This window comes from Pteropus vampyrus, unplaced genomic scaffold (assembly GCF_000151845.1).
Source record: "Pteropus vampyrus isolate Shadow unplaced genomic scaffold, Pvam_2.0 Scaffold77, whole genome shotgun sequence".
Lineage (NCBI taxonomy): Eukaryota > Metazoa > Chordata > Mammalia > Chiroptera > Pteropodidae > Pteropus > Pteropus vampyrus.
Window position 1 is genome coordinate 5849592 of NW_011888858.1, and position 10882 is coordinate 5860473.

Consider the following 10882-nt stretch of genomic DNA (forward strand, 5'->3'; position numbering starts at 1 on the left):
AAAAGATTACAAAGCTGAAAAGCCAAGGGATAATCTAAAGAAACAAAATAGCAGTGACAAGGGTGTTAACTTCATTCTCATCTAAAAACATTTGCTATTTATAAGGCACAAAGCTAAAAAGGTGAACATGGAACGGGGAAAACCACTAAGGGGTAGAAAGCAGGTCACTGTAGGTGACTCAGCATTTTCACTGAACACAAGATCCAAAGTTAAAGCCATCCAAGCACACCACTGCTGGCTTTTTCCTCCTAACTCTCACAGGACCCATAAAAGAGGCTGGGAGGAGAAACTATCCGCCCTAGAGAGGCAGTGTGCCACCTAGCACCCGCCATCCACCGCAAAGCATGTGCCTGCGGGAACCATCTCAAAGGAGTTGGCCACTTCAGGACACCGGGTCTGGCTGCACTCCAAATGTGACAAGGTACAAAGGGCCCTAGATTCATTTCTTTAATCCCACCCTCCCCACTGAAGAACACAGACACACTCGGTAGTTCAGAGTAAAAATCATCCTTTAACCTTGCTAATGTTACAAGAGCCCAAATTTAGGTTAAAGAGTACATCTGCGGCAGCAGAAAGCCCTGGGTTAGAGTCCCAGCTCTGCGGTGTCCTAGCTGAGCGACCCTGTCCCTAACCCAACCTCACGGTGCCACAGTGTCCTCATCTGTACAGCAGAATAACAGGACCCTTTCACAAGGCTATTGTGAGGATTAAATGACATGGTACAAGCCAAGCATTGAGCACAGTGCTGGCTTATTACTATGCACTAATAAAGGTTCATTATGTTAATCCCTATTATTATCAGAACATGGAAGAACCTAAGGCAGACTGAACCTAAAAGATCAAAAAGTAAAGACAAGGCAGAAGGGATGACAAGGTGATGGGTCTTTAAAACTCTGACTTCAATAGCCAGTTGCCTGGACTTGAATGTACAACTATCCTTCTCAGCTCCACATTTAATAAAAAAAAGTAATCTGTGGTCTAATTAGAGGCATCTGTAGAAAAAAGATCTTAAAAGAGAAAAAGACTTAAATTCACCCTCAACTATAGAAAAAGAAGAAAATTTCAAAGATGTTACCCAAAAACTACATTAGTAGTTTCTGCAATGTTTTAGATACCTCCTTATATTTTCAAAATAAGTGTTTAAAAAATATTCAATACACATGATTATTCAAAATAAAATCTAAGAATAAAAATGACTATTTTAACAGTGAGTTAAAAAAAAGTATGGAAATACTTTTCCCCCCCACAATCAGTTGTCCACTCAGAATCCATTTTTAAATGCCTACTGTTATTACCAGTAAAATGGCGGAAATGAGAAGAAGAATGGGAAAGAAGGAATTCATACTAGACCCTGATCCTGTTGGGACCTATTCCAAGAACAGAACCAAAAGCAAAACGGAGATAATCATAACAAATGGCTCTGCCATCATCATTCATAGGCCAGTGACAAAATATGGAATTCCATTATGTCTGCAGGGTTACCACAAAGATTGAATGAAAAACACAAATAAAATGAGTGTTACTTCACTGGCAGTGGTGGGGCACCAGCACCCTGGAGTCAGAACGCCTGAGTTAGAATTTCAGTGCAGCACTTACAAGCTGTGTGACCCTGAAGAAAGTTAACCTTTCTTCACCTCAGCTTCCTCATCTGTAAAATGGGGAAAACAACAGTACACAACTTACTCCAGAGGGCTGCTGGGAGGATTAAATGAGCTAATCGGGCAAAGCAGTTGAGCAGCCTAAAGATAATCCCTCTATGTTTCAGTCCCTCCCCATTCCCTTTTGTTCCTCCTCTCTCCCTGCACCCACCTTCTGACTTCCCCCTTTCCTTCTCTCACTTCCCGATGCCTCTTTTCAGCCCTCCTTCCTGCAGCTCCTGACCACCCCTGAGCCTCCTCTCCCCTTCTTCACTTCGCAACCCAAACTGCCATATGCTGCCACAGTCCTTAGTACTCTCACCTATGCTGCTTTCTCTGCTTGGACAGCACCCTCTCACCTCACCCCCCACCAGGTGCACACAGATCCTCTTCTTCACATATAAAACTTCAAAAGCTAAACCCACTTGATGATTGCTAATCCTTCCCTGAAGTCTAATTTTAATGAATCCCTATTTATTCCCAAAGCATCCTGGGCATCCATCTAACCCAGAAGCCACAGCCCCATACGTCAACTGTCCATTACTTCTTTGCCTCCACCACTTGACTCTCTAGAAAGAAGCTCCTTAAATATAGCGACTCCAGCTCAGTCATGCTTGTTACAGCAGAGCTGGCAACACGAAAAACCTCATTTGTTTGGTGAATGGCTGAGTGAGGGGATGCCTCACTCACTTGGTGGTTCTTAGAACCTCTCTTCTTCTCCACGCTCTCTTTTTAAAGCAGGGGGTCCCCACCCTCCGGGCCACGGACCACTACTGGTCTATGGCCTTTAGGAACTGGGCCGCACGGCAGGAGGTGAGCAGGGGGCAAGCGAGCAAAGCTTCATCTGTATTTGCAGCTGCTCCCCAGCACTAGCATCGCCGCTTCAGCTCCACCTCAGATCATCGGGCATTAGATTCTCATAGGATCACCGGTCCCTGGTGCCAAAAAGGTTGGGGACTGCTGTTAAAGTCTAAAGAGGAGACTGTCATTATAATCATTAGCAACAAAAACAGCAGAGTGCCCAGCACTTCTCTAATCACTTAATGTGTTTTTTTCTCCCTCCTACTTACTCCTCAGACCAACCCCCAACTCCCCTGGAAGCACACTGGCCTCCCTGCTGTTCCTCAAACACAGGCCTGCTCCCCCCACTCGGAGCCTATGCATGTATCTGTGTTCCCTCTGCCTGGAACGCCCCCTCACCTCCATCAGGCCTTAACTTAAAACCACCTTAGTGAGGCCTCCCTTGACCATGCTATTTAAAATTACAACATCCTCCACTCCATCTCCCCTCCTCCCACACTTACAGGAGCACCTGTGCTCTTCCCCTTCCTTATCCTTCTCTACAGAACTTATCACCATTTGATATACTACATGATTTACCTGTTTATTATTTGCCTCCTCCCCTACACCAGAATGAAAACGTCATGAAGATGAAGAACATGACCTGGTGTTACAGTAGGTGCTCAATAAACACTTGTCGACTGAATAACTCCATACCTGGCAGTAGATATTTCTTATACATGAGGACTCTGAAGTCCACACAGAGTAGTTGATATACTTACCTGCAATCACATGGCTAATAGATGGCAGAGCAAGGATATGAACCCGGACATTTTGATTCTAGGACCCGCACTTAACTATGTTTTCCTGCTCCCATTCTGACCCAGATAACAATTAAAAGACATCATCACCTTCACGGAGAAATCCTAGCATTGTATGTCTTCGAGCCACAGAGAAGGAAGAAAAGCCATCCACTGAAAAACCTTTCAAGAGAACAAGTCATCGTCTAACTCTAGACAGTTTCATGTGTAAAGCATTAATTTTCAGATTTATAATTTATATAGCACTGATAGCTTTTCTTTGGATTTAATAATTGAGTAAAAAAAGAGAAAAAGGAAGATTTATCACACCATCTTAGATTGTAATAACCCATGAGCAGCAGAATAACAAATTATCAACTATGGAGGACTAAGATTACATATATTAAAAGCTAAAAATCGTAGCGGGAGGTAGAGAAGTATAGACTACAAGGGGGCACAGGGAACTTTTATGGGTAATGAAAATGTTCTCTGTCTTAATTTTGGTAGTGGTTACACCAGTACAGATATTTATCAAAATTCATCAAACTGTAAACTTAAAAATGGTCCAATTTTATAGCATGTAAATTATACTCAATAAGGTTGACTAAAAAGCAATTATAATGATCAGATATGAATTCTGGCTAAACAAATATTCCATCAAAAGTAATATTTAATTAAATAAAATTATTTTATTTAATAAGATAATAATAATAATATTCCTATAGCTAATATCCCCAAGTCAAATCAAAAAAAAAGATGCACAAGAAGTAATGCATTAGATCCTGGACACACCTCCTGATTGACTGATTTAGAGACAAAAAGGTAATTAGAGAAACACAGCAACAAAGAGCTCCATATGATGCGGTCCGGTGGGATGGCTGATGTGTGGCTCAGAGTCTTGCCTGACCACCGGCAAAAGCGGCCCCCGCAACAGTCATCTCTGTGTAACCTTGAGCCAGGACTCTTGGACTCTAAACAGAGTCCAACCAGGGTTGAAAGGCAGATCACTGCTCTTATCCACAGGGCCTCTGTCAGGAGTTGAGCAGTGGCAGGTTTGGATGTTGCATTTGTTAGAAATTTTAGTTGTGAGTATTAGAAAACCAGCTAGCTAATTTAAACAGAAGAGTGATTTGTTTTTAAAGGCTATTGGATAGTTCACAGAATCTCTAGGAAATTCAGAAAACCAAGCGCATCAGCTATAGAACCAAAACAATGCGTAAGGACACGCAGCTGAGTGCAGCATCCACACAGCCAGGACCTGCTGGGCCACTGGAACCCAGCCTCTACTAACTCTTGAAATAGAAACAGCGCAGTTGCCACCTCTGCCCATCCTCTCCAAAAGGCCTGCAGGCACTCGCTGCTTCTTCTCATCACTTGCCTCCAGCTTCAGTTTCACATTCCGAGGTGGGTGTGTCTGAGCAACTCTGCCTGCTAAGGTAAGGATTCTCCCCAATCAGAGGAATCAGGTCCCTGCTCACCACAGACACAAATGGATGACACACAGTTTTTGCAAATACTAATGATATAAGCCAGCAAGTAATGAAAAGGGTTTCAAAAAAATATTCACAAGAAAAAAATCCTCAAACATGGAACTAAAAAGAAACACACCCAGAGGTAATGCTATTTGGGAAGGGTGGGGTCTTTTTCATGTTATTTAGTGTTTTACCCAGTATGCGAGTTTCCAAAAACTATAAGCCTACATTCATAGACTGAAAATAACTCATTAACAGCATTTTCTAACTAAAAGAAAAACAATTCAAATCTGAAGTAGCAGATATGGCCATGATACAAAAAATATCCTTAGAGCTGAAATAGTCATGCAGTAATTGCTAAAATATATGCTTCTATTTAAACTGTCACATTTCAGTAACTTCTTCTACTTAAAACATAAGCCACAAATTATAACCTCTTTTACAGCCACAAATATTTTTAAATGTATGTTCTGCTTAAAGGAATACTTCTCAAGAGGTACTTCTAACCTGAATCTCAGAATAAGAAAAAAGAAGAGCAAGTTATGAAAAGCTATTAACACTAATTCAAGCTGACCAACTATAAAAAGATATCAGCATTAATGTCAGATTCTCAGAAAATTCACCTCCAACTAACAAAATTTACTGTCTAAATGAAAAAAGCCTTTCATCTATCTCAATGTATTGTTCATATTCAGAAATAAAACCTCAGGACCAGAATTGGTTATAAAACAAAGAGTTGGGCCCCCCTTTATATGTTAGACCTGTTGAGCCCTGCCGTAGCTTTCTCCATACAGGACTGTTACACACCAAACCTGAAATGGACATGTGCCCTTTCACACTGAGACTCCCTGTTCCTCAGTACATCATTAGCATCTTACTCTCTTTGAGAATTTCTCCATGCCACAAACATTCTTCAAAAGTGATATATGCATGTGTTTTAAAAGATTTAAATTGGTTTGCATATGGCTGACTTTGTCAAAAAGGCAGAAAATGAGTAAGTGATACTTTGCATTCCCCAAAGAAAAATCTAAAGACTTTTCTGAAGGACAACTCAGAAGCATGCTGAATAGCAGGAGGAAGAATTAAAATTTTCCAGGTAATTCACAAACTATTCAAGAATTGACCTATTAAGTTCAATTCAATGTATATATGAGGACCTAAGCATCATGCTGGACAATAAAGTGGATACTAAGACATAGTCCCAGATCTCAAGGGGGTAATAATCTAACTGGGGAGGAGACTAGCAGTAAACAAGCAAGTAAACAAGCAGCTATTGTTATACAAAATAAAACTGAGACTAGAAGTAAACAGTACTTTAGAGATTCAATGGAGGGAAAGAGTCTCCTAGCAAGGGACAAATAACTCAATAAAGCAAGTTCCAACAGAAGTAGCACTGAGGGCAGTGGGCAAGGAAAGAGTATTCCATGGGTAAGAAACTGAGCTTAAACTACAGCAGCTGGTTCCACCCCAGGTTGTGAGGAGTATTTCAGTAAGTACTTCAGGTGTTCCCTAAGTACCCGGGAGAAAATGAAGTTAGAGGAGGCTGAGCTTGGCAACAGGATTACTGGTTATTACAATATATGAAAGGATGGATCAGACCTAGAGCGATGGGAATAGGTACAGGAAAAAGAAGAAAGGCATGGAAAGAAATGCAGCCTGTTTCACTACCGACCAGGGAAAGAGGATGAGAAACATCTAAGCTTCCAGCTTAGGTTATTAAATGAATTGTAGTTTCATTAACCAAATGAATAAAATTAACTGGTCTTGTTTTCCTCTTTGTTTTGCCTACTAGGAAGCTCAGAGCCAAGTATATGGCCCATTTCTAATATATGGCAAGTATTTTTGTACAGCCTGTAAATCTATAGTTTATCTGCCTTCTCTTGACAGGATTTTATCGACATTTCATAGGTCGCCTCTAAGTATTTTAGAATGAGGCAGAAAATAAGAGATAAGAAAGACTGGGACCAAGCCAGAGACAGCTGGGCAAAGTAGCTGGGTCAGGGATATAACCTGCAGGCTGCCAACCCAGCCAGAACATTCGCCTTACCCTTCTTCCACCCTAGCAGAGGCCACATCCCACAAAAACAGCTGAAAAATGCCAGATTTCACTTTCTCAACCTCCCTCACAAGCAGCGGTGGCATGAGATCAGCTCTAACTAATGAAACTGAAAAGTAACCTTCTAGAAAAGACTCCTCTCTGTTAAGAAAGAGTTGTAAGTAAATAAACTCCTTCCCTCCCTTTCATACATAGGCAGGATGTCTGGTGCTGCAGCAACCACATTGCAAACATGAGGCAATGAGCCTGAAGCTTTTTTTGATAAGCCAAAATACCAAGAATAGAGGAAGAAAAAGATGTACAGATTCTTAAAAGATGTATAGATCGTTGAGACACTGCACCAGCCTTCGAATCTAGATAACATAGATAAGAAATCACAGCTCTAGACTTTTTGCTACTGAATAAACTCTATATTCAAGCCATTTTTAGTTGAGTATTGTTACTTGCCAAAGGCATCCTGACACAACAGAGGTCATCGCAAGGTCAGTTTCCAACAGCCTGATTTTTAAACTGCTGAGTTAACATTATTATTATTATTAAGATGAGAATAATGTACTATGGTCAGGAAGAAAGCAATAAGCTAATAAGAGCTTGTGGGAGCAGCTAAAAACAGGAGGATATAATGATAAATAACATTTGACAAAATGTGATCAAGTGTTAGTAGGTGTACTTCTTGGAAGCAGAAATAGAGAAAGAAAAGAATAAACATACAGAAGTGATCTAAGGTGGAGAAAATGAGGGAGACTTTTGGCAACGTGATAGACAAGATAACCTAAAAAATCCTTCCCCGTATAAAAGAGTCCAAAAATACTAAGGTATAAGAAACATCTGTTTAAATGCATGGCCAAGTTCACAAGAAAATAAAGGACCTCCTGAAACGCCAAAAATCCAAGAGGAACCTAAAAACCAGGGGCTTATAAGCTGATAATGTATGGAAACCTAGGGTTTGGAGGGCTAAGGGAGAGGGTGGGTTTTATGTGTGTAAAGGGAACCTGCCCTTTGGAATGTAATAAAGAAAAAAGTAAAGAAATGACTAGCCTAATATTTTCTTTAAAAAACACCATCTTGAAGACAATTACAACTTCTGTCTTCAACCTCATACATTTTACCCTTTATGAGAGCAAATTCCAGGGTTAAATACACATTTTAAAAAACACATCCATATTACATATTTACATATCACAAAGGGTATCCTCAATATTTCATCACAAACTTAAAGATATAAATTATTTCCCAAAAATCCACACATTGCCCAATTTTTCAGCCATTATGAAAAGAACCATCACTGAATCAAGTACACAAATTCAGTATATTTGTAACCATACTAGGTTTCCAAATCTTAGGACTTTTTGATAAAATAATTATCACTAGGGTCATAATAATATTCTTCTAGTGGCTATGATACCAATAGTTTCGAAATACCTTACATAACACACAAAAATAATCTGTCATCTTTGAGCTAAACTTATGGCCCTCTACATTAGATTTTTTTAATCATTGCATATGATAAAGGGAACTTGAAAAGAATGTGATGTTTGGGAAGTCCATAGACTTAGAGGGCGGTCTCTAACATTACAAAGGCACGGGGAAGGAATTATAGGTTTCATCTAAAAACAAAAAAACGTGAAAACCTCTAAAGGTCCTCCAATGAGTTTATCTTGCTCTCATCTCATTTGTTTCCCATGATTCTTTGAAAACTGAAGACATTATATATTCCCTTTATTCATTTTCGCTTTCATGAGGGCTTTAGAAACCGGAGCACCCTAAATTCTATTAAGTCACCTCCATCACCTCAATTCATTTCAAGACTTTTTTTCAAAAAGTCCCTTCATCCTTGGGCAATCCAGACAGCCCAAGAAATAGATGTATAACTTGTATTATCTGCACAAGGGTTACATTTGTCTCCACTGCATTCTCAAATTTATGTAAGACAACATTTTAACCTAGTGTTTATATACAATAGATGCCACAATAAATACACCATTCTAAACGCTGCTTTACATTGTGTTGGATCTTGAATGTTTTCCCCACAGCCTATGTGCTAGGTGGTTCAAGACTAAGCATTTATTCTACAAATAAAGCCAGCAAATGTAAGGGAAATCAACTTCGAGATCAAGAACCCAAGTGTGCGTGAAAGGGCTACACTTGGCTTGGTTCTCCCCATCCCGCTGACAAAAGAAGATATAGTGAATCGTTTCCAGCCCCAGGGTGTAGGAGACCCTCCTGAGACTGCTCCGGGGTCCTCCGAGAATAAAGCACGAGTTAGCAGAAAAGGGAGGCTCCGAGAGGCGCGCTGCATTCTGGGACTCGTTTCCACAGTTACCCACGTGCACCCAACCCAACCGCGGCCAGGACTACAAGTCCCAGAATTCCGAGAGAGAGCCTTTCCCCTTCACACCCGGCGACTGGAACCAGACCCTAAAGGAAACCCCTAAAGCGCTCTCCCTGCTCGCCTAGGAGAGGTTGCAACCCCTAGGCTCTATGCGGGGCCTTCGGCGCGATGCTCCCTGCAGGGAAGCAGGTCCCGAAGGACCAGCCTCCACACCTGACAAGCAAAAATTAGAAAACTGCGTCACAGACTGCCAAATCCAGGGACCGCCAGGGACCCTGACACCTCCCCTGCGCAAAACCGCCCACCAAACCTCCAGGACCGACCCTCCCGCTCCCGCCGCGGAAAACCCGCAGCCTGCGTCCCTGCCCCGCCTCCCAGTCCCGCAGCCGGAGCCCGCGCCAGCGCTGACCTCGCTTGCAGCCGTTCCAGGGGAACCGCGACCAGCGCCAACCTCGGGGAACCTCCCCCGCCCCCTCCACCTCAACCCCGCCCCCTCCTCTCCCCGCACCTCGAAGCTCAGGGCTCCCTTCTCCAAGGACCTGATGCGGGGTTGGAGAGAGGCAGGAAACATCTCTCTGAAACGTACAGCCTGACACATTACACCACCCCCCACCCCGCACAGCCTGTATCGGGACTTGACAGTCCTCCCCCTGCCCTGGCCCCTCCCAATCTCCCTTTCCTCCCAACTAGCTCTTCACCACACCGCACCTCCTTTACTCCTGCCCCCATCCTCTCACCCCAAATCCTCCCCTCTTCTCCTCTTACTCCCAATTACCCTGTCTCCCCAAAACCTGCTCCATCCTATTACCCCAACGTCTGCCCCTCTTACCACTCCCAGTTACCCCACTAGCCTTCCAATACTCCTCCCGCCCGCCGGACTCCCCAACTATCCCATAACACCCCCACCATCTCGCTCTCCCGTTATATCAGCCTTCATCTCCTTGCCCTACCTCCTGCCCCACTGAGCCGCTGCCCCCACTCCCGCACCCCATTGTTCCCCCCCACCCCGCCAACCAGCCCTTCTTCCCATTGTCCCCGCCCCCGCGCTCCCCTCGCACTCACCCGCCTTTCTCACGGAACCGCCGGCACCGCTCAGCCCCTAGGAAATCCTCACCCCTGCGCCCCGCTCGCTCGCTCCCACTCCCCCACTCTGGTGCCACCTCCCAGCCCTGCCCGCTAGCACCCGCCGCCACCGCCGCTGCCTCCACCTCCATTCACCCCAGACACTCCGGTCCCAGCCTTTCATTACACATCCCGCCCCCCTTCCCCCAATACTGAAATAGAGCCAGTCCCCACCCCCCTTACCTCCGCCCTCCCCCATCAGGCCGGCCCCTTCCCCCCACGCCCGCCCCCGCGCTGCCCGCGGCGTCACCGCCCGCCCTGGCCCCGGGAGAAGGGGTGGCTCCCAGGCAGGGACTCCAGGAGCGTTTCGGGACAGGCGGCACGGGCGCAGGAACCGCGAGACCTGAGTGGAGAGTGTTGGCAGCCGTCCGGCCCCGACCCGCTCGCTCTCTGTTACTCACTGACAGCGGCAGCATCCGAGTGCATTTTCGGGCAGCTCACACCCGGCTCGCCGCCCCGGATCCCGCGCTTGGCTCGCGGTCCCCCCCACCGGCTCGCGCACCTCGGCTGGGAGCTGAGGACCCGCGGCCAGGCTCTCCCGGCCCGCCCACCTCGCCTTCTCCATTGGCTAAACCTCGCCTGGGGAACAGCCCCTCCGCGTATCTCATTTGACAAAAGGAGTGCGGCGAGCGCCGGTCTGGGGCTGGCACGAGGCCCCGCCCCCTGAGGTTCAATATGATTGG

The 10882-nt window shown here is 44.6% G+C and overlaps 1 protein-coding gene across 1 annotated transcript in view; it reads right to left on the bottom strand.

Annotated features, from left to right (window-relative positions):
• DCUN1D4 (defective in cullin neddylation 1 domain containing 4) overlaps window positions 1-10323 on the bottom strand; it is a 71583-nt gene extending 61260 nt beyond the window's left edge. Inside the window, 1 exon segment of the mRNA XM_023532133.1 lies at window positions 10140-10323. Within this exon segment, the coding sequence (XP_023387901.1) occupies window positions 10140-10323 (184 nt within the window).
• Window positions 10324-10882: the final 559 nt, after the last annotated feature.